At 35.4% G+C, this 24,392-nt stretch overlaps 1 protein-coding gene across 1 annotated transcript in view; it reads left to right on the forward strand.

The window, feature by feature from the left end:
- STXBP5 (syntaxin binding protein 5) overlaps positions 1-24,392 on the forward strand; it is a 116,956-nt gene that overhangs the window by 43,286 nt on the left and 49,278 nt on the right. The window contains exons 7-11 of the mRNA XM_019472623.1: positions 4,109-4,243; positions 5,375-5,438; positions 8,906-8,989; positions 20,633-20,756; positions 22,231-22,309. Coding sequence (XP_019328168.1) covers positions 4,109-4,243; positions 5,375-5,438; positions 8,906-8,989; positions 20,633-20,756; positions 22,231-22,309 — 486 coding nt within the window. The remainder of the gene's footprint in view (positions 1-4,108; positions 4,244-5,374; positions 5,439-8,905; positions 8,990-20,632; positions 20,757-22,230; positions 22,310-24,392) is intronic.

Raw genomic sequence — 24,392 nt, forward strand, 5'->3', positions numbered from 1 at the left:
CAGAAAAGACACATGGTCTGCAGTTAAGAAAGGAAATCCTTTCAGTAGGTTTACAAACAGCTTTCTAAAGACTCTCCTGTCACTGCTAATACTCTCACATAAGCAATAGCACAAATTATATTTTAAGTACATTAAGAACCAGAAATATTTTGTGAGGGTTTTTCTTTTATCAATGTTTTCCACTGCTAGTGTACCACTGGGTTTTCTGTATATAATTTTGTTTTCTTGAACTATTCGTTCAACTCTTACAAATTCATTTCACAGGAAAGTGAAATTTCTTGTGGGTTTTATTTTTTTGGAAGAGGGGGACAGGGGAAGAAGTGGCTTTGCAATATGTATGCAGTGAGGAGGAAGATTTTGTGCTTAGGGAAAAGTACAGTACAGTTTAGAACTATCCTGACTGGGTTTGCATAACTACCTCATTTTAGCAGTGATGTTAGCATATATTAAAATCATACTGGAGATTTCAGATTTAAAAAAAAAATCTCTTTAAAGCATTGCTTTTTTCTATAAAGGGATTTTTTTTTCTTTGTACGGGTATGGGGAAGTGAAATATTTGGAATAAAGTGCTGTGCACAATACTTGCATTATGCTGAAAGGTCAATCCGGTTCATAAAATGCACTATACTTACTGTGGTAGCTGAAATTTCCTTGGAGATAACTTGAGGAATCTGTTGTGCCATGAAAGAACTGCCTGCAAAAGCCAGCTTTCTGTGATCACTGGCTCAGACAGTCCAAGGCTGTCTCTTTAGATGTACAAAACTGGTCTATTATTTTTTATAGATGCTTCTGTTCTAGTATTTTGGGCCAGAACGGCTTGATACAGGAGAAGAGTGTGGTTCTCTGCTTCTGACTGATACATTGTTTTCAGGCAGTTGCGGTTTGTGTGCAAGGAAGACTTGCAAAAACTTTTTACTTGGGTTGAGTGTATCTGTAGTCCTTTTGATCTGTTCCCAACAAGTGACTGCATTTTCCATGTTTATGTACGTATACATTTGTGGGTAGGGAGAGACGGGCAAGAATGCTTGAGTTGTAGAAATGGCCAGAGCATTATATGGCAACTTCCACTTCTGTTGATCTTAAAATATGTTACGGATGGAGTTTATTATTCTAATCTTGTGGTGGCGGAAGGGTAGGTTTCTGAAAGAAAAATCTGCATTTTTCAGGGAAAAAATATATGCTGCCCTTGGCCAAGTGTTAAATAAGCAAGTATTGCCTCGCCACCAAGAAGACCCTGACCTTTTGTTTCCATCCTCCAAAACAAGTTTGAATCCCTTTAAACCTCAGTCCAATTTTCAATGGAGCCAGCAAGGCCGCCAAATGTAGCCTGTATGTTGGCACACTAGTATGTTGTCACTGGTCCTTCAGATGGTCATAGCTTCACTGAATTTTAATTTTTAAGAGGGCTGTAAGATTTCCAATGTTGTTCAAAATCTACATAGTTTAAGGTGAAGCCTTAATTGCTGAAGAGAAGGAAGCTCAGTACATGGACTTCAATGTTGGAAATGTTATTCTGTAAATTGCTAAAAAAAATGCAGTTACCTGCAATGAATCACTTTAGACAAAAATATAATTGAATTTCTGGAAGTTGGAAGACACACTTTTTTATTAAGAAAATAAAGAAATAGCAAATAAAACTATATTTGCAAATGGAGTAACATTTACCACATTCAAGGTGAAATGGTGATTCTTTCATTATAGCAGGATCAGCATGACAAATTCCTTTCGAATTTAACTAGTCATCAGTTGTTCTGTGAAACGTAAGATCTAAGAATATTTTTTAGGTTATATAAAAATCATACCAGAATTTTTTTCTGATTGTAGAAGACTGGTAAAAGCACACTTCAAAGGATAAGGTTAAGAACCCTATTTTATATGTGCCTATACTTAACCATTTTGAAGTCTCTTCAACCTCCTGCCTCTGAGTTTGTAAACATTTTGTGAAGTTACTTGTTCAACTCTAATTTACTCTTGGTGTGGAATCATTTCATTGCTTGCTAACTCTTGACAAAATTAATCTCACTTGCACAGAGACAGTAAATTGAATATGGCTGCATATTCAAGAAGAGTATCAAGAGTCTGGAGGAGTTGGACACTTTAAGTGTTGCCCTTTTGCTATAGCAATCAAAGTTGCGGCCCCAACTTACATTTTTTTTCCCACCTTTAAATGACACGAAATGGATTGTTTTTTGCAATGAAAGTGTTGGACAACTGTAATTGACAATATTAGCTCACAGATCAAGACAGATAGGCCCATGACCCGAATATTTTTTCTGGCTGCTAGGCCATGTTTTTAGATCCAATTGATCTGGCTGCCAGCTGTTTCTGGTACGTGGAGTCCTGGCACAAAAAGAAGCTGTGGTGTTGCAGAGTGCTGAGGGCTTATGTCTTCATGCTGCAACTCTTTCCCCTTCCCCATGATCTGCTTGTAGTGGGAGAGCTCTGTTACTGGGCAGTGAGGTTTTGAGGCCCGCCTAGGAAGTGCATGTACAGAGGTATGTGATTTAGCTTCCAATAAAATACTTTTTTTTAAGGACATTGGGGAAACTCAAGTCTTTAACCTGTGGTGTTTGCAGATTACTGTGCTTTGTAAAAATGTTACAACCTCTGTAAGTTGGAATAGTACTTTAAATCTTGTATATAGTCCTTCTTTCTGTGCAACATCACTGAAAGAAGTTAGTGCAGTCTTTTTGGCTTAAATATTCAAGCACAAGAAATCAAGGAAGTTAGAAAACGGATAAATTAAAGATTGGCTTGAGCAACTGCATTCCCTAACTAAAAGAAATTAGTGATATCAGAAGTAAAGTGGTACACTTTTGATCCAGGTAGTATTACTACAGAAGCCTTAACTTTTGAAACCTGTAATACAAATTAACATCTTTTCAGCCATTAGCAATCTTTTTCATTGCTGTTAGCCTTTGCTTTTGTGCTGAAGTTAAGTGTGTATATACAGCATCTAACGCAAAGGATCTAAAGCTGTTCTTTGCATAAATAATTATTAACAGGCTTGTGAAGTGATGCATGGATTTGGCATGAAGGGAGCCCAACTGGTAGAAAAAAGAACAAAAAAAAAAATCTGTAAAGCTAAGGATTAGAGCTGACAGAACGAATTTCCATTGAATAACTATTATACCTTATCACTGAAACATTTCTGAAAGCCCAAGTTTGATAGTCCAAGTAGTTTTGCAATTTCTTTCAACATTGAACCCTGTCAGATTAAAATGGTTTAGAGTTTACAGATTCTAGAAAGTTTCTAGACTCTAATTTTCTTAGTATTTCTGTTGTATAGAAAAATCAGATACTTTAGAAGCTTCAGTTCCTACAGATACTATTTCCTTATCAATTTTGAAGAAATAGTAAACAATAAGCAGGACCCAAGAGGACAGAAATAACCAAGTTTTCAAATACTAATGTTTGCGCTGGAGCTATGGTCAAAGAATAGTTCTCTGCTGGTATAAACAGTCATTAGCTTTTGGTTTTTGTTCAGGCATTTCCTTCTAGCAGAAGAGAAAAGTATGAGGCAGAAAATTAAAATGTGGTTTAAGTAAAATAATAGCCCCAAATTTAAACTACTTTTAAAATTACTTTTATAATTGTTTAGGATTGGTTTTAGGTTTGCTTTTTAGGTGATACTTTGGGTTACATCTAAACTTACATTTCTTATGCTTTATTTTCTGCCTTTGTCTCCTCACTTAAAACCAGCTTAATCTGCATAAGGCTTTTGTTCTTTAGAACTTGAAATTAGATAGGTTTCAAAGGGAGAATTATAGATTATAACATAGGAGTATTGTATTTTAAGTTTAAAATGACAGCTCTTTTGAGCAAATACATTCAATATGATAACTTTCAAAGGTGGCTGTGTGATTTTTATCTGAATGACTTAATAGTTTTAGAATACTTTGGTTTCTATTTCTTGTTCACTCTAAGTTTTTACTTTGTCTGTGCATCTCTTGTCATGTGCTGGCTTTGCTACTTTTTTCTACCTGTAACTTGTCTTATTTCTTCCTGTTTGCCTATTGTCTTTCTTCTACCTTTTGGCAACGTAGACCTTGAAGAGTAGGATATCTAAAAGACTTCTAATTCCTTTTTTGCTGGCTTTCTCTTTCAGGATAACATTTTGTCATCTGCCTTTCCAAAGTAAATGGCTATATGTGGGTACTGAAAGAGGAAACATTCACATTGTCAATGTGGAATCATTTACTCTCTCAGGCTATGTCATCATGTGGAATAAAGCCATTGAACTGTGAGTTTAAGTATTGTCTGTTGAGGGGAGGGAACAGAGGTGTCCCAGATGTTGTTAAATTCAGTTGCAGAAATGTCATGTTACCTAGAGTGGCCTCCATATTAGTCTCACTACACTAAATACATGATCAAAGTACATAAATAGTCATGTAAATACTTTATCTTCATAAATGTGAAGTGTTAATGTTAATATATATCTAACACTGCCTATAACACTATTTTATCATAGTAACTGGAATAGACATAAAAAAAGACAAAATAGACAATATGAACATAGACCTAAAAATCATTATCTGTAGCGATAAAGAACTAGAAAAATAATATATGTTAAAATATGATGTGGCTGGTACTTGGGCAGGCATGTCACTTCTACAGTTTTGGGGTTGAAGTCCAAAGTATAAAGGTATGCATTGTAAGAGGGCTGATGCATGCTGAGTATAAAATTACTGGCTGAAAATGTAAATTTAAATAAGCCTATTCCACGAGTGTGAAGTATTTTTTTACAGCTATTTTCATTGCTTCTCCTTTTTTAATAATAAATTTGTGTATGCAAGTATAGTGTTTTGTGGGTGAAAACACACTTGTGTGCTGCTGTTCCTGTGCTGTTATTTTGTTCCCAGAATGTTATGTCTATCTTGAAAACATACATGAAGTCCATCGCTTGCCAAAGGCTGTTGAAACAAACACAGCTCTTCATTAGTCCATCTTCTTCAATAGCAAGAAGTCAACATAAAATCTTAACTCTGTCTTGTTTCAGTAATGCCCAGCTTGGGCAGTTTATGAATAATGGCAAGACCTGTTTTCCAGCATAAAAATAAATATTTTATCCAACTGTGTCAATTCTGTAACAACAAATATTAAGATAGATATTGTGAAGCTAATGGCAATTTTTGTGTTGTGAATAAGCAGTAAATAAGTCTTTCCTTCTTATAAAAAGACAGAAACTAAGTGCCTAAAAATAGACAGTATTTATGGGCTTGAAGATAAAAGTAAAAGTGACTCCATGCTGAAATGTCAATAGCTTGCTTACATGGAGTCGATATCTGCAGAATCTGTATTACTTGCAATCATTTTGTATTGCAGTTTTGGGCAGGGGAATCTTTTTAATTAAATGTAAATATTTCTTGTTTAGGTCGTCCAAATCTCACCCAGGACCTATTGTCCACATTAGTGACAATCCAATGGATGAAGGAAAGGTAGGATATGTTTAAAGACTGTTCAATACATTTTTTTTTTTTCAAGCAAGACTTCTTTAAAGTATAGATACCACTGCTTTTTAAGGAAGGATTAAGTAGATGAGGACAGTGTTGAAAGCATAAAGGAAGGCTAAATCAAGGTTTCAGGCTCTGAAAATAATATGAAGCAAGGTACTGACATGACTGTAGGACACATTACTGGAATAATTTAATGCATCTTGTAATCAGAAACATTTGAAAACACAGCTGAAAGTGCTTAATTACAAAAATTCTTGAAAGCAAAAGCAAAGAACTTTACTTATGGTGGTAAAAATTAAGATGTTACCAAAGAAACTCAATCATAACCTGAGTGCAGAAATAGTGGGATGGAAATGAAATAAACATTATAATGCTCTTGAGTGTTGCTGTGTCAACTTCAAAATGCTTATTTACATAGCATATTTATCTAGAATACCATGTACTACTCTAGTTTAGCTAATCCAAGGCAGCAGTGTTTATGGGATTTCAGGTCTAACTAACATACTCCCATTTAGCAGACAGCATCTAGTGATTATAATAAATTGCTTAAAACCTAACTGGCCTGTAGTACAACTAGATAGTTCAGAAAAGTCAATTCAACTAAAACATGTAAGAAAGAACTATGTATTAGACTTGTCTTTTCCTTCTTTTGAGATAGTATTAACATAATCATCTTTTTATCTTGACAAAAAGTTTTACAGTACACATTCTTGAAGCCCTTGCAAGACAATTTTTGTCCTGTGACATAGCAGCCACAAAGAAGAACTTGAGCTATGAACTCAATGGACATAAATTCCTTCTGTATTAAAGTAAATCTACAGGTATTACCCTTTGCTTTGGGACATCTGTTATGAGGCTCATGCAAAAACAACATAGAATGCATAACTTTAGTTCACAGTGAAGACTTCATGAATTAAGAGAGAGCAAGGACTTAAAACGTTAGTATGCCTTCTCTAGGTGACAGCAATTACTGTAGTACCAAATCAGACATTCTCCACTTAAGTCATGGTTGCAAGACTAAGTCTGTGTTTCAAGTAACAGACCTCTTCTACAAGTCTTGGAATGGGATCACATGGCTCACCCACTCTATGAAGGATTTTAAGCCTCTTGAGCTTGTGTGCCCCATATAGTTAGCTAGAAAACCTTAGTGGTCTACTGCAACTTTTGTTCAGATCCCTTGGTCCACACTGAAGAGTAAGCAGGAGGGGTTTTCCTTAACTTTGACAATGAAGCAAAATATGAAAGAAGGAATTGAAAACAGCAGTCTTGCATGTATCTTTTCCAAAAGTCTGTAAACCCCTGACAAATGTATGATTATAACTTGGCATCAAGGTCTCTCTGGCTACTTTAAACAGATTTTCATTAATGACTCTGCTCTAGATTAATCAGGCATCAGTGATTGAATAGATTGATAAATTAAAATCTGAATTATTATTTTTGAGTGTAACGTCTCAGAAATATCCTAGAGTTTTGAACTCCCATTTGTGAAGAATCTCCAAGGAGAGAGAAAATAATTTTGCTTACTGCTGTTCCACATACACAGGAGAAATATTTTTTGGCTTACTTGCTTTTCATTTGACATGTTAGTGGTGGATAAAACTGAAGAGAGGGAATGATACTATTGTCTCAGCAGTGGTTTGAATGTTTTAATAGCATGCTAGTTATAAGCTTGTATCCTAGACACCTGAGGCTTCAGTCCAGCAAGGAGAATTTCATGAGTAGAGTGTTTTTTCATTGGGATGAAGCTCACTGCAGTAAGTGCATAACTAATGTGTTTCTCTGTAGCATTAGGTTTGAATCACATTCCAGAATCATGGACCCTAGAATATGAATGCAATGAAGCTATGGTAACTTCAGAAAAGACTAATGATCTGTTTATTCTGGTATATTCCACCCCCACCCCACATTTAATTATTGTCAATTAAAGTTTAAGGATTACTGTTTTTTGTCAACACTCCTTTCTCATAAGAAAAATATTGCTGAAAAAAGCCTCTGCGGGTTGCAAGAACCTCCTGTGTACTCACTTTTAAAATTGGTCATGCTATTAGCCTTCTAATCACTGTGATTTTTCTAATGTTTAAAGTTAAAATAGAAAAAAATATAAAATATGGCTTATAAGCAAGATAGTTTAAAATAATAGTATACATGACACTGAGAAAAATCTAATGCTCACTTTTACTAGGTCAAATGTGTCTAATATTTTTAGGGTATTCTAGTGCTGCATAGTGCTGAAATAGATCAAATATTTTATCTGCAAGCTGGTAGGAGATCCTCTGTTACTTTTCATGCTAGAAATAACCGTACACCTTGAAAATCTTAACATGCTGAAAATACTGTCCAGGTAAAACCTCTAGGTACAGCAATAGACCATATTGATTTAGATCTCTATCCTTGACTACAATGGCATGTGTGTGAAGGCAACGTTTTCTAACTTGCAATACGAAAGACACTCCTCAGGGCACTTCTGTTTGCTCACAGGAAATATGCTGTTTCAACAGCAAGTAAATCCCAGCAGCCAACTACTCCTTTTTTGTATGTCCATGCTGGGGAAAAGAAGTGGGAGTGAAGGCTTGCTACTTAATGTTAGGAGCTGCTTCTCCTGTAGCAACATTGTTCAAAGGGAAGATCTCACAGTAGATCCAGCAACTATGAAAGACAAAGCTGCATTGCCTTCTTACAACAAGTGCCAAGACTGTTACTACTACCTTATGTTGGCCTTGTTTTGTTTTCATTAAGAGAAGTGTCATTTAAGATAGGAGAGCAAAGTGCTTAGATAGTCAATAATGTGTTAGACTAATTATTACGAGCAATTTGACTCTTCACTCCCTGCAGAAATGGTTTAATCTTGCTTCTAGCAAAAAGATTATTTGGAAAATTATCTCGTTTAATTTCTCTCTAGCTTTCCTCTTCTTAACAACTAATGTTCTTGGTGTTCCTTTTAGCCAGTTATCTCAATTATGATTAACATCTGGAGAAAGCTTATATTACATCGTTTCCTTATAGACAATGAACCATTACCTAGAACTTCAGGAAGGATAGTGTGTTCTTCCAGCAAATCTAAGCAGAACAAATTCCAGTAAGGAAAATCCCCCCACTTTTGCTCAGGAAGGAATACACTTAGGGAAGTTTAATGTTGAACTTTCTGGAACTCCAAAGGGATTTCCAAGGACTCTTCAGAAGAATGGAGAGGGATAGGGGGGGGGGGTGTTCTAATTTTTCATGAACGTCAGTTGTGTTAGCTGGAAGTTTAGGAGAACGACAAGTACAAAGTAAAACTCTCTAACACTGAGGTCTTCACGGCTTCTCACTAATTTTTGTCTTCATAACTCCTTGCAGTTACTACATGTAGTATTATCCTGCATCTCTTTCGGGCAAGAACTAAAGGCGTTGCAAATAGTATTATTTTGCTTATCCTTATAAAGACTTAATGTATCTTCTTATTATTGCAGCTTCTAATTGGCTTTGAGTCTGGAACAGTGGTATTATGGGATCTGAAGTCAAAGAAGGCAGATTACAGATACACACATGATGAGGTAACATTTTTTTATCTGTATTCTTACTATTAGGATATAATTTTCTAATTTCTAATAGTGATCTTTATTATTTTTTTCATTTCTTCTTCTGCTTCTGTCACCAGTGGATCAATAAATAGTCTCTCGGAAATTGCAAATACTTGGAAGTTTTCTCTAAAAGAGCCACAGAGTTTGAATAATAGATCGAATAAGTGTTCACTGAGTTGAAGTTCGTGTAGCAATGAATGGTGGCATGGATTGGATTTGTTTACTGATTTCGGGGGTTGGGGGGGGGAGCTTTCAGATCTTTTTTGTGTTATTGAGTAGTGTGACTTTCACCTGTGTTAAGAGCTTGAGTCTTAAGTTGAAACAAGATGGTTTAGCAAGTTCTGTAATTTGGAATCTCTCATATTCTGAAAAGTGGGGCAGGGGGAAAGAAACCACTAAATAGTCTCACTAGGACATTTCTATAAACACATCTTTGTAGGATAAGATCAAGTTTTGAAATAAAACTGGGGGAGGTTTAAAAAAAACAATGGCATTGAATGGCATTTATTTCTTTAAAACGATTCTGGAGAGAATGTAGGCTTTTTGAAAGACTGAGATTAAGAAAAATCATTCAACATAATATGCAAGTTGATGTATTTTATTTAAAATAACATAAAATTAGTCTCAATTACATTTCATTGATTGTAAAACGTCTGTATCATTGTTCAGTACCAGCTAGGCCTGTTTCTTGTATCACAGTGGGTGTGTTTTCCTTAGCTCTGTGCTGAAATTTTCATAAGAGAGGATTTGGGGTGTTTTTGTGGTGGTTCTGGCTCAGTACTCATGCTTGTGTGTGTTAACCCTACCAATGAAGAGTTTCTTTGAAGGGGGAGTTTCTGAAGTAGTCTAAGCCTTAGATCATCAGAGCTGTATTAGAACATCAGAGCTGAATAAGGTTTCTCTGTGTGTTCAGAAATGTCTGTATAAGCCTCAAAGTATGTTATGTGAAGAGCAATTTTCTACCTTCCAGTTTCATTGTGTGCACCTAATTAATTCCCTCTGTCGCTTTGTTTCATAAGCTTACTTGTATCTCCATCTTTTTCTAATCTTAATCAAGTTCTTCCTATACTTCTTATTGCTCTTCTCTAACTTTCTTTTTTAACCATTCTATTTTATCTTTGCTTTATAAAAGAGAAACACAACATAGTATATTCAAGATGTGGGCACACTGGATTTATAATGTGGAATAGTTAGGTTTGGTTTTGTTTTCTTTCTCTTGATCTTGATACTGGATTAGCCTTCTGAAGCTGCAAGCATTAAGCAGATACTTCCTTGGAACAACCTACTATAAAACTGGAGTCTCATTCTTCAGTATTAATCATCATCTCAAATTCATTGCGTTTATGCATAGTGTCACATTTACATAGTTGGACAATAAAAATTCTTAAGTCTTTCTGTAGTTCTTCACTGGAGTCCTGATTTCTGCCTTGAATATGCTTTGGTACTGTCAGCAGACTTATCACCTTAATATGCTTGTTCTAATTTTCCGAGTTATTTATGAATAAACTGAGCAGCACAGATCCCTGAGGGTCCCTACCAATTACCTTCATCTGTGAACTAATCAATTACTGCCAGCTTGTTTTTATCTAGCTTGCTTTACTTCCTGATACCTTAACAGATTATTCATCTGTTCAAGGATCTCTAGTCTGTTTGGTTTTAGTTTCCTTTGAGACATGTTGTTGAAAGACTGAAAATTGTGTAGACAGCTTAATTGGTGTTTCTATTAGCCACATGCTTGTTAACATTTTCAGAGGTTTGTTAGATATGATTTCCTTTTACAAAAAGCATGTTGACTTCTCTTACTTGGTATATTATACTCATCATTATACAGAGTTGATTAACTCTGTTCTTTTAATAAAGTTTTGTTGCAGTTTCTAGAAACTTAGCCAGGGTGGACACTATGCTGCTTATTATGTTTTTCTTTGGATTTTGTGGTCCATTGGTTTAAAAACTGACTCCATACTTGTCATCTTCCTGAACCAACCCTGATTTGAGAGGTTACAAACAGCAGTGAATAGTTCAGCTGTTTCATCTTTCATTTCCATTAGGATTTATAAGTGAATGCATCTAGCTGTTCAGTTTGGTTATTTGATTGCTGAAGAGGTAATGAAATACCTCAGGTCAGATCCTGTGGTAAAGAAATGTGCATTATCATAAGCTGGGAATGCGTGGGAAGGGGAGAGAAAAAAAAAGATGATCTATGGAGTGAACCTGATGAGTTTCACTGCTCTCATTAGTGAGAATCAACATACAGTAAAGTCGCTTAAAAAAAAAAATACTGGCCACTCAAGTCTTAAGAGTTGAAGTATGTTTTTTCTGTGAGTTCAGATTGCCCTTTAAGAAAAATATCTCTTTGGAAAAAATTACTGTATGCTGTAATAAACTGTTGGTTCTCATCCATTTAACATTGTCAGACAAGGAATTTCTTCTTCAATGGGCAAGTTATTTAGATCTAATCTTCTAAGGGGGAAGGCAGAATAGAATAATGTCCCTTTTTTGAATTTGGATTTGATACAGTTAGGCAGTTTCAAGTTCTCCTGGATTCTGGTCTGAATGGCATAGACAAAATTAATCATTTTTTCTAACAGAATTGAAAACCATTTAACATTGTCAGACAAGGAATTTCTTCTTCAATGGGCAAGTTATTTAGATCTAATCTTCTAAGGGGGAAGGCAGAATAGAATAATGTCCCTTTTTTGAATTTGGATTTGATACAGTTAGGCAGTTTCAAGTTCTCCTGGATTCTGGTCTGAATGGCATAGACAAAATTAATCATTTTTTCTAACAGAATTGAAAAATGTTTCTTGAAAGGTGCCATTGCAGAGAGTGCTGTAATTGTTTCTGGACCAGTGGCCTTGAGAGAAGATCCTATCAGATACAGAAAAGATAATGAATAGAAAGCTGCAGAAAGTGGATGATTACATGTATGCTATATATATATATCCTTCTTTTGTTAGTGCGAGTCAGGTGAAGTGGGGCTTCTCCTGTATCTATCTTTCACTTTATTCTTCAGTGCCTCTCAGTTTTGTATTTAGCTGCAAAAAAGGAGAATCTCCCTCAGTTTGTCAGTGAAAGGAATATTCAACCCTGTAATGTTATCTTTCTAGTCATATTATGATCAGTGCTGACTAACTAGTGGCCTATATAAATATACTGTTCTTGCTGTCTTTTAGCTAGCACAGTTTCAAGTAAGTGAATGTAAATGTTAAGAAATGCAGAGAAACAGGGTTTTTTATCACATTTTGCAAGAATAAAATGATATTGCCAAATACTAAACTTTGCTAGTTTTTACGAGCAGCTTTCTTAACAGAAAAGAGAAAAGCATTCTCACTTTCTTAATGTTGAAAGAGGTTACTGTGGAAAGGTGGGTAACTTTTTGAGTCTTAGACAAGTGATACCATAACTGATACTGTGAAAAATGCTGACTGTCATTGTTGAAATTCTGATAATAAGGTAACCTGTTCATTGTAGTTGAATAACTTAGCAATTCAAATACTTAGCCAAAAATGAAATGTCTATATATGTATAGTAAGCAAATAATTCTTTGCAGTGGTAGGCTAGTACAGTTGTGTAGATTATTTAAAGTAAAATGGAAAATCGGAAACCAGGGAAATTGACTAAATTGAGCAGGACACAGGGAGGGTACAGCTAACCAAGGTTTTGGGTAAGAGAAGAGTAACTGGTAGACAGTTCTAGGCAGAAATAATTTAATGTGTATCCATTCTAAATTTGACTGATGCACCTTGATTTTTTTTTCCACATTTGAGACTGATATTAGTTTTGTTCTCTTAACATGTAATACTGACTTCAGAGGTGAAATACTTTGGTCAAGAAGATGCAACACAATCTGATTTTTAAGATATGTAATAGAAGTAACCAAAGTATTTTTACAAGGATGTTGTAGCCAGAATGTAACACAATTCATAATTTTTAGGGTTAAGCTTGTGCCTGATGGTTTTCTGGAATATCTTTTCTGGTTGACTGGAGCACTAAGACATCTGCTCCCTTTATTATAAAGGAGTCTAAAAAATTGGTGAACATATTCATTCCTTATTTAGCTCCTTCTCCCCTCTATCCCCAATAACAAATAATTAGGGTGACATATCATAATTATTAAAGTATTGTAATGTCTTGCCAAGACCTTTATTGACTAGCTTAGTCTAGTCTAAGATTGTGTTGCTGTACAAAAAGGCACTTACCCTGACCACCCAGCAATTTCTTTCCATAATTAGTTGTGGCTGCATGACAATACAGCAAGTCACAGTATAATTAACTCTTTTTTTTCCCCTCTTCCTGTATACCCAAGAAAAGTATCAGTCGGAAAGACCCATTGCACATGAAAACTTAAGGTTCGAGGAAAATCTTCAGACTTTCTGGCAATGTAGTGGTTTCCTTGCTCAAGAGAGTACACACACAGAGTCTAGCAGTGGTGGAATAATGGCTTATCTCATGATATCCCCTCTGCTTCTGGTAAGTGTGGTGCAGAGCAGAGAAGGCTTTCTGCCATTTCATTTCCTGCTAGGAAACCTTGTAAATTTGAGTATTTCTGTGCACAGAATCTTTCTAGCTCTTGTTTCTTGTTGATTTCCTGGTTCGGTGGCTTTGCCAGAGGCTTCTTTCGTATGCTGACTGTAAGGGCTGTATTTCATCCATGAACATGTTTCACCTCTTCTCTCAGAAAGGGTAATGCATGTGATGTTCTGTCCTGTAGCAGGAGCAGGATTTTAAACCTGAGGATTTATATCCTTGGTTCTCCACTTGTTCTTGATGAGAGCTCTTCTGAGTGTGGAGTTGACAACCAGTAAGAAGAGAGCAACTTGGTCCAATCTTCTCACACTTGAGACCTGGTGCAGAGCTGCTCATCAGACACAGGAAATGCTGTCTGGTCTCCCTTCTTCCTCCCTGACTGTGCCATCTCAGACTGCTGAAGTATAGCAGGGGAGGGTCGCAGAGGGATCTTGTTTGGTGAATCAGGCCTGCTTATTGGCACTGGGGAAACATTCTCTGGCTCTAACCCTATTGAAAACAAAGAGTTCTTCTGGTACTCGTTAACTGTGTAGTCCCATCAGTCTTATAAAATCCATCACCAGTCATTGCAAAGGTGGTGACTGATTCTCTGCCTATTAGAAATTTCAGTGCTCTGCCTGGGGTGTGGGCTTTGTTGCTGCTGGGAGTTAGAGGATTGACATCAGCAGAGCTTGGTGCTACAGCTGCAGTTCTGCACGATGTTGAGGCACAAGATGTAGCTGTCAGGACCCTGGAGCTGGATCCTCTCCAACTATGCAGTCTTTTTCCTGTAGCAGTGCTATGAAACACACGTCTCTATTTTGTTTGAGTTATGGTGGCTGTTAATAGACTTCATCAGGCATCATGAACAGGATGGCCAGGCACACTGATACTGTAAAGACTGTTTGCTAGAAACTTGGCCATTGAATTAGTCTCCTCCTCTCTCATCACTTTGTAGTTGACATAGGTCTTAAAACATGTAACTTGAGGGGTTGTGCAGTCTACCACCATCATTTGATGTGACTCTTTTTGACTCAAAACTTCAGGTGTGTCAGGGGGTCCAAATGCCATCCTTTATGATCTTCCTCTGCTAAGGAACAATAAGGGTCAAACTTTCTGCATGATCAGAGGCTTATGGAAAGATACCTGTGCAATGTCCTCAGGGAAGAAGCTAAATCCTATTATATCTTTTTGTCACTTCCTGCTTGGTTTCATTCCAAATTACCTGACCTTTAGGAGGCTTTAGTGAAGCAAATTCCCATGTTGTGGTGGGGCAGTGTCATTTATTGCCTGAAAGCTAGGTCAGTGGAACATTATCCGTGCTTTCTTCCTGTCTGAACATGTGTGCCTGCCCACCACCCTGCTCTGATAGTTGCAGCACAAGAACACTGGAAGCACTCATCCCAAGGACAGGAATGCTTATAGGGTAGGCAACACCACCACCCCTAAAACCTTTGTAACCATATTTCTGCTTGAGCATGCCTGGGGGAGGCAGGTCTAGGTCATGATTAGTATTAGTGCTGATTGATGGCATATTCTTCCCTCCACAATATTCTACTTCGTAACAGGGAATTTAGTTAGAATTTGTTCTTGATTTTTTTCTGTATTACAAATGAGATCCTGAACTTCTAGTACTGTATACTTTTTATTATAACATCAATGTTGCATGTTTAGAGTTAGAAGAATGCACAAATGTAACATTCTTTTCCAGAGAATTTGGAGGAAATCATCAGTTCCGTCTGATAATGGAACTGCAGTTGTGAATGAACTTTTCTTGAGGAAAGGGTTTCAAAGAAACTTTCTAAAAACATCCTTTTAGTCTTGGGCAGGCTCAGTGGAAAAATAAGACTAAATTCTTTTTGCATCATTCTTAAGCCTTTTCTGTTCAAACATTGGGGATTTAAAAAGTAAGTTATGCATTCTTATGTGGAATACAGTTTATACTGCAAACGTTTCCTATACTATATTTTCAGCCATGAAAGAAATAAAACAAATTTCTCAACTATTAGTTTTGTTTCTAAAAAACTGAAGTGCAACTTCTGAAAACTAAAACTAATTTTTAATAAAGTCCATTATTCAAGTAGTATTTTGTTTTTTTCTGATCTAAAGAAAGTTTTGATAGCATTAACTCAGCCAATGTATTATAGATTACTCTTTTTAGGCTCAATGTTCTGGAACATGGTTGAGTGTAAGAGATTATTTTACAGCATTAAAAACATGTCAAAGTAGCCTGTGGGATTAAGAGGAGGAAAAAAAGCAACCCTGATATGTGACTTGCCAGAAACCAAAGCATGTCAATGCAGTCATTAGGCACTTGCACATTTCACTGCATCAAAATGATCATTATGATATATTGCCATTTAAGTATCAGTAGCTACATTCTTTTTTTCTTTTGCAGCATTTTTTTCCCTTTCTTTCTTAGGCTATTGACAAGAGAGTTAGCATAGGTACTCCCAAGTTACTATGCTTGCTTAGAATATTTTGGTAAACCTGTAGAAAATGAGTCAGTGTCATCATCTGTTCAAGTTTACCAGAAAATACTGTCCATGGAAATGGAGGACTATCATAATAAGACAGTGAAATCTGAATAGGTTATGGTAAACAGTCTGGTTTGCAGAATAACTAGTCTCATATCATGGACCTTACCAGTCATGCACAGTGCATTTCAAGCTCAATTAATGGCACAAAAGAATAGAGGATCATGGTCAAATCCAAAGAATGATGAAAGGAATTCTCCATGATTCTGGTGCATTCTTGTGGGAAAGTATGCAGAAGCATTTTGCCAAAGATTGTGTTATACTTGAAAAGCAAGGAAGGAGGTGCATATTAATAAAAAAAAGCCAGTTTACTTAGATTTTTTCTTTTCTGAGTTGTAGCAGCTGTATTTGCAGTAGTCTAAACTTGGTATTAGAAAAATGTGTTAAAAGTCTCTTAAACAGGAGAAACTGCTTAAATTAATAGGTTTTGTATTCACATCAAAGTATCAATAAATTTCTGCATGTATATTGTCTTGCAGGAAGATAGGATATGAAGAGCAGTCTCAAACTGTTCTGAAATGGTATACAGGTAATCAGCTGTGGGGTTAAAATAAGTCTGTAGGAATTGAAAAGAAAGGGGTTTTTAGTATATGTGTATTATGAACTGAAACAGTTAAATCCCCTTGGTGGAAAAATACAATCAAAACTTGAGTCTGTATTGATGAAGTTCTCAAATTGTAAAGTTGTCTTTAGAATTATTAATTTTTGTACCTCTTTAAAGAACCAAGAAATAATAGTGATTTCTAGGGATATTGACAAGCTATTGCAGCAGTAAAACTGAATTTCATAAAATGTTTTTAAACATGCATTAATCTCTTTAAAAGCTAGTGATCTACTTAAGCTATTTCTGTAGGAGACTTGCATATAAATGCTTTTAACTTTGTTCCTCAGACTTTTTCAGTTTCTTACTTGTGATTGCACTTCAGTCCTACAGTCTCGCTCAGGTAACCATTGCAGTCATTGCAAGAATGTTTCCTTCTGAAAATCAGATATGTTCACCTTCTTTGCAGGCAGTTTAGCAGTCATTTTTCCACACGGGATAATCCTGGAACAGCTGGTGAAAGTGAGGCTTCCTTTGTGCACAGCCTGTCTCCACATAATACTCTAGGATGGTTAGTTTCCACATTTCTGGATAAGTTTTGGCATATGTAGGACATTGCAGTCAATCATGCTGGGTTTGTTATTCAAAAAAGTAAGATTTTATTTCCCCCCCCCCCCAAAAAGAACATAAAAGCCGTTTTGAAACAACTTACGTATAGTCCAGAACAGCTACCTTAACTGCAAATCAAAGTGAGGGGGGTAGTAGGAATACTTTTGATAAAAAACATTTAGTTATAATTAAGTAAATTTAAAGATTTATTTAGATAAAGCTTTTTTTATAGAGCATTCTCTGTGTAAGTTCCTGTAAAGATTCCCTGTATTCGGTGCATGTTTGTAAGTGGAAGGATTCAGAATGTTAGTGAGGTCAGGACTTGAGTTACCTGTGCAGACAACTCCTCTTAAGGATACAAATGCCTTGTGCCTTAAATATATCAAGTCCTCAGTGGTACTAGTGCATTATCTTATCACGAGGGGTTACTGTCTGTTTGCGATCCATATGACCAATGATATATTCCACAAAAATATTTGAGACACAGTTGAATCAACACCAGCTGATTTAAGCATACTGCTGCCCAAAAGGGTACCAGATGAAGTTTTAAATCAAGATGAGAATTATGATTAAAACTTTGAGTTTTATTCTGGATCAGTATTGGGGGGGGGTGGAATGGAAAAAAATACATGGAAAATTACATTTTAGTGTCTAAGAAGCTATGTATAGATTTTCAGCCTTGGTGGATTCTGCCTGATTTTTCTATCTTGGATATTATGCTTTCCTTTAAATTCTAGCACTAATATTAACCATGGAAAAAGTCAAAACTTTTGCTCTTGAGTATTGGGATAATTTTTCAGTTATCAGTTCTGTTTTGGTGATTGAGGCTATTGATATCAACCAACTAGTGCCACCTAAGGTTATTGTACTTTTTTCATTGTAACTGACTTGTCGCTGCAGATATACTAGCCTGTTGTATACCTAGAGATTATGCTACAGCTGCTTACAGGTCTGGTTTTATTTTTCAGACTTACAAAATGTGAATTGTGTACTAGCAAAGGATAGTGCTCTGTACCAAAGTTTATCATGCTCAGCCCACAGAATTGTTAGTTGGATTATTTTAAAAGTACATAAAATGTGTTTTTGTTATGCTTTAAGTAATATTTAGCTGCATTGCTAAATGTAACCAGATGATCTATAAAACTAGACAGTAAACAGCCGTAAAGCCAAAGGCCTCGTTATTCTCTTTCAGTGTTTTTTCCATCCCATCAGGTTCCTTGTAGAAATTAAGTGATAGCAGTTATCCTTCTCCTTTGTGCTCAGCTTATCAGATCTTTTTATGCTCATAAGCATTAATGCCATTTCAACAGTAATGGGTTGTTGCGTTTCCTTCCTCTTGACCTTCTTTTTCAAGAAAAGGAAAAAGTGTTCATTTCTCAGATTTATCCTTCATTCTATAAGTCTTGCTTTCTTACTGGTTCTTAAGATCTATTTCTAATAAATGTGTATCAAACTGTTCCGTTTACACTATGGGCTGCCTACTGTTCTCAGGGTTAGACTCCACATGGGAGAGCATTTAAAACATACTTACTACATTGCATTGCTAATTGTAGTATAGATAACTTCTTTTCTTAGTGAAAAGAGATTTTTGAAATGCAACCTTCGCTTTACTGAGTCTGCACTTTCAAACTTGCTGATCCCTGACTTTGGTACTACATTGGTAAATAAAAACAAATCTTCAACATTTATGCAAAATTTCTTTTATAATACCTGCTTTTATTTGCTAAATAAAAATTTATCTTACAGAATGAGCAAGACTATTTCACTTTGACTGTAGGAGACTTCATGTGAGATGTCTAGGTTTGAGCTACATATTGTACCAATATCACATCTACACATGAATCTGTCTTCTGACAAAATCTATAGTGATTCCACACTACATAGGGAACAAGATTAAATTTCACTAAGGGATACTAAACTTAATTAATCTGTAGTTTACAGATATCCAGATCTTCTACTACTTTAAGTTGGAAAAGTTATTACTGGAGATTATACACATGTAGTGTAGTAATTTTCCTCTGTCATTTAATCTCTGGATTCTCCCAATCATATTGCTGGAAACTGTCTTGTTTTTCTCTAATTTTATGAAATGTGAAGATCTGATGTGTATATAATCAGTTTTAGGCAAAGCTAGCTTAGATCTGTCTTGTGTGTTTTGCTCTTTACCTAATAATTTACTGCCGAAGCTTTCACTGCTAGTTAGGGTTCCCTACTGCTCACGCACCCAGGTTTCCTCACAGAGGAAATCCCTAGGTCCCTGAGGAGTTGGAGTGAGTCTAAGCCCTGTTTACAGATAGAATCTCTACTGAGGGTATCCACTCAAAAGACGGTGTGGTACAGCCCATCAGCTTTCACATATTCAGGTCCTGCTTTCAGTTTACCTAGAGTAATGTCTTTAAGTATTAAGCAAATCTACCTTCTCAGTAATATCAAAGTTCCGTACTTCTAGCAGGTAATGCTTCCTTCTGCACCTTCTGGGTAGTAGAGAAATACTTTGGGTTTTCATTGTTTATTGATATTTTCATGCTATAACTAAAATTCCCTTGAACATCACCTAATGGTTTCATAATGTCTCCATGTACTAATAGAGATGTGGGAAACAGAAGTGGCACCAATCTTTTCTTACTAGTTAATCTCTTTGCCTTATTTGTACTCTTTGCTTCATTGTTTACTTTTTTCTCACCTTAAGGCAGTGACTAGATTTCATTTAGTTAGCTTTTTTCTGCAGTAAGATTTCATGTGGCATGGCTTAATCATTCCATTCCTAATTTTATGAACGTAAAGATGTTTCTGTATTCATGGAAAGATTTACTGGTAAATTCCTACACTTTCCTGTACCTCAGAACTGCCATTGCAACATTAGAATGCTTATTCAAGCTAGTATTTTGTTTTCATCATTATGATTCATCATCATTTCCAAAAAATCTTATTACTTCAGTTCTTGTTTTACTTACGTTCTCAGCCCATGCTTGTCTCTTGTGCATATCTGCATAGACATCTCAAAATGCCATTTAAAACTTTGACTTAATTGCATCAAGTAGATATTTTTTTGTATAGACAGTGTATTTTTCCCAATAATTTTTGGCTAGTAAAGTTCAAGCAAGTGCTTGCAGTTATTCTCTGTATGCTACCCATTGTTGAAAAATACTTTAATACTACACTCTGAGGAGGATTTTTTCCTCCCCTTAAACATGTCACTACAATGAAGACAATATTTTGATGGATAAAGTATGTCTGAAAGAAGTACTTACAAATGGAAAACTTACCATGGGTAAGTTAGGACATACTAAGAGCAGTATGATTTAATTAGTACTATCTACGATTTCCTTTTGCTGTCTAACGTCATTGAGGAAGGAGTAAGGATAGAATGATACTAAGATACTCGGCTAATACTGTTCTGTTTTTTGTTCTTTTCTTGCATAGGCTATCCATTCTGTGGCTTGGCATCATGAAGGAAAACAATTTATTTGTAGTCACTCAGATGGTACCTTGACCATATGGAATGTAAAATCTCCTACTAAACCATTCCAGACAATCACACCACACGGTAAGGTGAAAATGGATACCCGCTGTGTTTGGCAGCTTTTAAAACACAGAGAACTTATTTTTAATGGAAGTGTGTTTTGCAAAACCAAGTATTAAAAATGCACTTGCAGTGCAAGTAAAAAGCTTTCTGTCATCAAATTCTGATAGATTTCATTAAAAAAAAAAAAGCCCAGTCTTTATGAAATAAGAATCCAAATCAGTGCAGTTTTGTCTAATTCTCGGAACTTTAAGCTGGCCTTTCACATGATGGCATTGATCTCAAAATTAAGTAATGCATATTTTACAGGGCTTGCTTGTTGCTTGACATTACAATCCCATATGTTGTTTAAAATACATACAAGCAAGCATCTGTTTCATGTATAAATGTGTAGATTACCATATAAATTCTTGGAAAGGTTTCTAACAGAGTAAAACTAGCATCTGGTAAGATGTTCCCACTTCTGAAACGTCTTGCATTAACATTAATCTAGGAAATTAACATTATATGTTGTTCTTCTGTGAAATATGTTGCTGCTCTTCAAAAATGTTCTATACAAATGCCAGGTTTACATGGTGTGTCTAAGTCATGTCTCAGCAACTTATTTACCTCAGATTCTTAAGTGTGAACGTAACAGTGAGAATAACTTGTGAGGAAATAGTCATGGTACAAGATGCTATAAGCATAAGATGTTAAGCATCCTGGTTTACCTATTTGAGCCCCCAGCAAGTCCATGTTTACTGTGCTGGCTGTGGACTAGTGTAGAAAGGAAGCTGTGGATTTCTATATGATCCTGTAGAAGTCAAAAAATAAAAAACTGACTGCTACTGTAGTAGTAAAACTAGTTAGACAAGACTAACTTTTTTAATGTTTCGGCCTCTTTTAATAAACATTTTTATTTTGATCTTGGGCTGCAAATTAAATTTTCTGCAGAAAACTTTACAGTTGATCAGACTCTATCAATGTTCAGGTAGAAAAGATGCACATTTACACCATACTCTTAATTTCTACTGACTCCATGGGAAACTGTATATGTAGAAGCTTTAGTTGCTAATAGTGCACGGTAGAGAAAGAGCAGGCCTTCATGTTTAAATTCAAGTCTTAGCCCTGAAGGATAACACTCAGAATAAACCTCACTTTACTTGTAAGCCGACCAGTTTTAATTGCAAATGGTAGATGTGAGATAAATTTTAAATCTCCCAGTGCTACTTCAAACAATTTTTTTTAGGGGAGGATTATATTTTTGAAAACAAATATTCTACAGCGCTTCAAAAAAAAACCCAAAAACAAAAAAACCATAAACCTAAATATTCTAGGCTGGTGTATTGAGTTTTAAGAAATCTTTAATATTATTATTCCAAGGCATACTCTATAATTGTCAGAGGTGTTGAATATATGTTTGTATGAATGTTCTACTTTGCAAGTTGCATAGTGAATTTCATAATTTGCCGTCATGTTATGGAACTGTAAGATTAATATAAAAATAACTCACTTTTAGGAAAGCAGCTGAAGGATGGAAAGAAGCCAGAACCCTGCAAACCTATCCTTAAAGTGGAATATAAAACAACTAGAGCTGGGTAAGACTTGTTTTGTATGCAAAATTAACATATGTAAAACAAATGCATCTCTCTAGGAATGTACTTTGTTTCCCAGTTGTTGGGATATATATCCTGATGACACTGAGCTATGGTAAAACAGCTGAAATAGTTTTGATAAATCAGATAGTGCTGAATAAACTACAAAACGTGAAAAAATTACTATGTAAAAACCTTAACTTAGGTAAAGATACTTCTAATGCATTATCTACATGCTTCTTCCATGCTTCTGTACACTCGTGTATTTTTGCTCAATCTTTTGAGAATATTAAAGAAAAAAAGGCTGATAAAGCACAGAAGACACTGAAGCACAGACCTGAAAAACTGAACTTTCACAAATAGTAGCCTGATATGAATATTCTAAATTCTGAATATGTGTTCCTCCCCAAAAAATGTTACTGACAGAAGCTTTTTCTGGTAGAATGCAGTAATTTATGTAGTGAATTGTGCCTAATTATGCACATTGAGAATGTAATAAAGCAGTAATTGCAACAAGAGGCTCAGATGGAATTACAGTAGCATGTTTTGTTACCAAGACTGCAATTAGGACTGAAAGATTTCACGAACTGTATGGAATTTCTTTTATTTATGGTTCTAAAGTGCTTTAAAGTGTTTGTTTAAAAAGTGCAATATAAAGATAAAATATTCATTGAAACCTGTTCAGCTATTTGCAAATGTTGATTTTTTTCATATTTTTTTATTTTCTTTGACTTTTGGGGGGGTTTACATATTGTTTTCATTTGCTTTCCAGGCATTTAAGTTTACAGAAGATTGTTACTTAATTGATGTAATACAGGTTTCTACTATATATTGGTATACCCATACATAGAATATCAGTGGCTTTGTGTATTTTTATTGTTTGCTAAAAGTGAGGTAAACAGAAATTTAAGACTGTGGCTAATTCCCAGATGTATAAACATCTATGATCAGTTGGAAAGCCGTATTTTACTTGCAGCAGTCTACATCTGTGTCTGCATATTCCTTTCTCAACTGAAATGTCAAAAGCTGATCTAAAGGAAGATAGAGATAACCAAAAGTTTACAGCTTCAGCAAGCTACAATTTCTGCAATCAAAAGCCTTCTGTTATGAATAGTCATTCTGAAGGAAAAGATTAGTTCAAAGCTTGTTCTATGCAATTATAATATTACAATGTGAAAACTAGTTGACTTTTCACACAGCTTAAAGAGGAGCTTATTCTAGTATAACTTCTAAGAATATATAGCTCTTTGGGGAGACTGCTTTTTCCTAGTGTAGGCTTTTTTGTTACATCTGTCACTTTCCAGTGTTCATCCAAACTGAATGTTTTGATGCATTTCAATTTAATGTTTTCTCTTTTCTCCATCTTCAGTGTGCTTATAAATCTATAACTGTTGTGATACTCTTCCAGAGCTTTACCTAAAAAAAAAAAAAAAAAAAAAAAAAAACCCAATTTTCACTCTGGTGGTGAAGCAGTGCACTGAAAATCTCCATTCACTTACTGCTACATGTACTTCAGTTCACAGCTGAATTTTCAGTTTCAGTTGTAATCTTATTACAAGAATTTTAAGGCAAGGCAGAATACCTTTCAGTGCTTAAAATTTTGATAGCTTTTCTCTTTACCAATTGAAATTGATTAGGTATGAACATGGTACAATTTTAACTTTTAGCTAAAGCACTGTTATTTGTTCATCATTTAATTTCTGTAGCACAGAGGAGAATCATTCCTGGACAGGACCAAAGTTTTTTTAGCTACTGAAAGAATATACGAAACAAATCAAATAAACTTGCTTCTATAGCAGTCTGCTCTAACTGTTCTTCAGAAACAAACCAAAAAAACCCACAAAAGAAAACAAAACCAGAAAGCTTACAACGTATTTAAGAGATACTGTTTAATGTATATTTAAGTTATTTCGATTAACTTCTTTATTGTGAAAAACACTGAGTACTTCTAATTCTAAGACTTCCATTGAGAAAAGGTGTCCAGAACCACACAGAAGGAAGGAACATAACTGTTTGCAACCTGTAGTAGGGGCTTCAGACACTATTCTTTCTACGGTGGCAGCTCTTATTAATCCCTTCTCACTTT

This window comes from Aptenodytes forsteri, unplaced genomic scaffold, assembly GCF_000699145.1.
Source record: "Aptenodytes forsteri isolate BGI_AS27 unplaced genomic scaffold, ASM69914v1 Scaffold82, whole genome shotgun sequence".
Taxonomy (NCBI): domain Eukaryota; kingdom Metazoa; phylum Chordata; class Aves; order Sphenisciformes; family Spheniscidae; genus Aptenodytes; species Aptenodytes forsteri.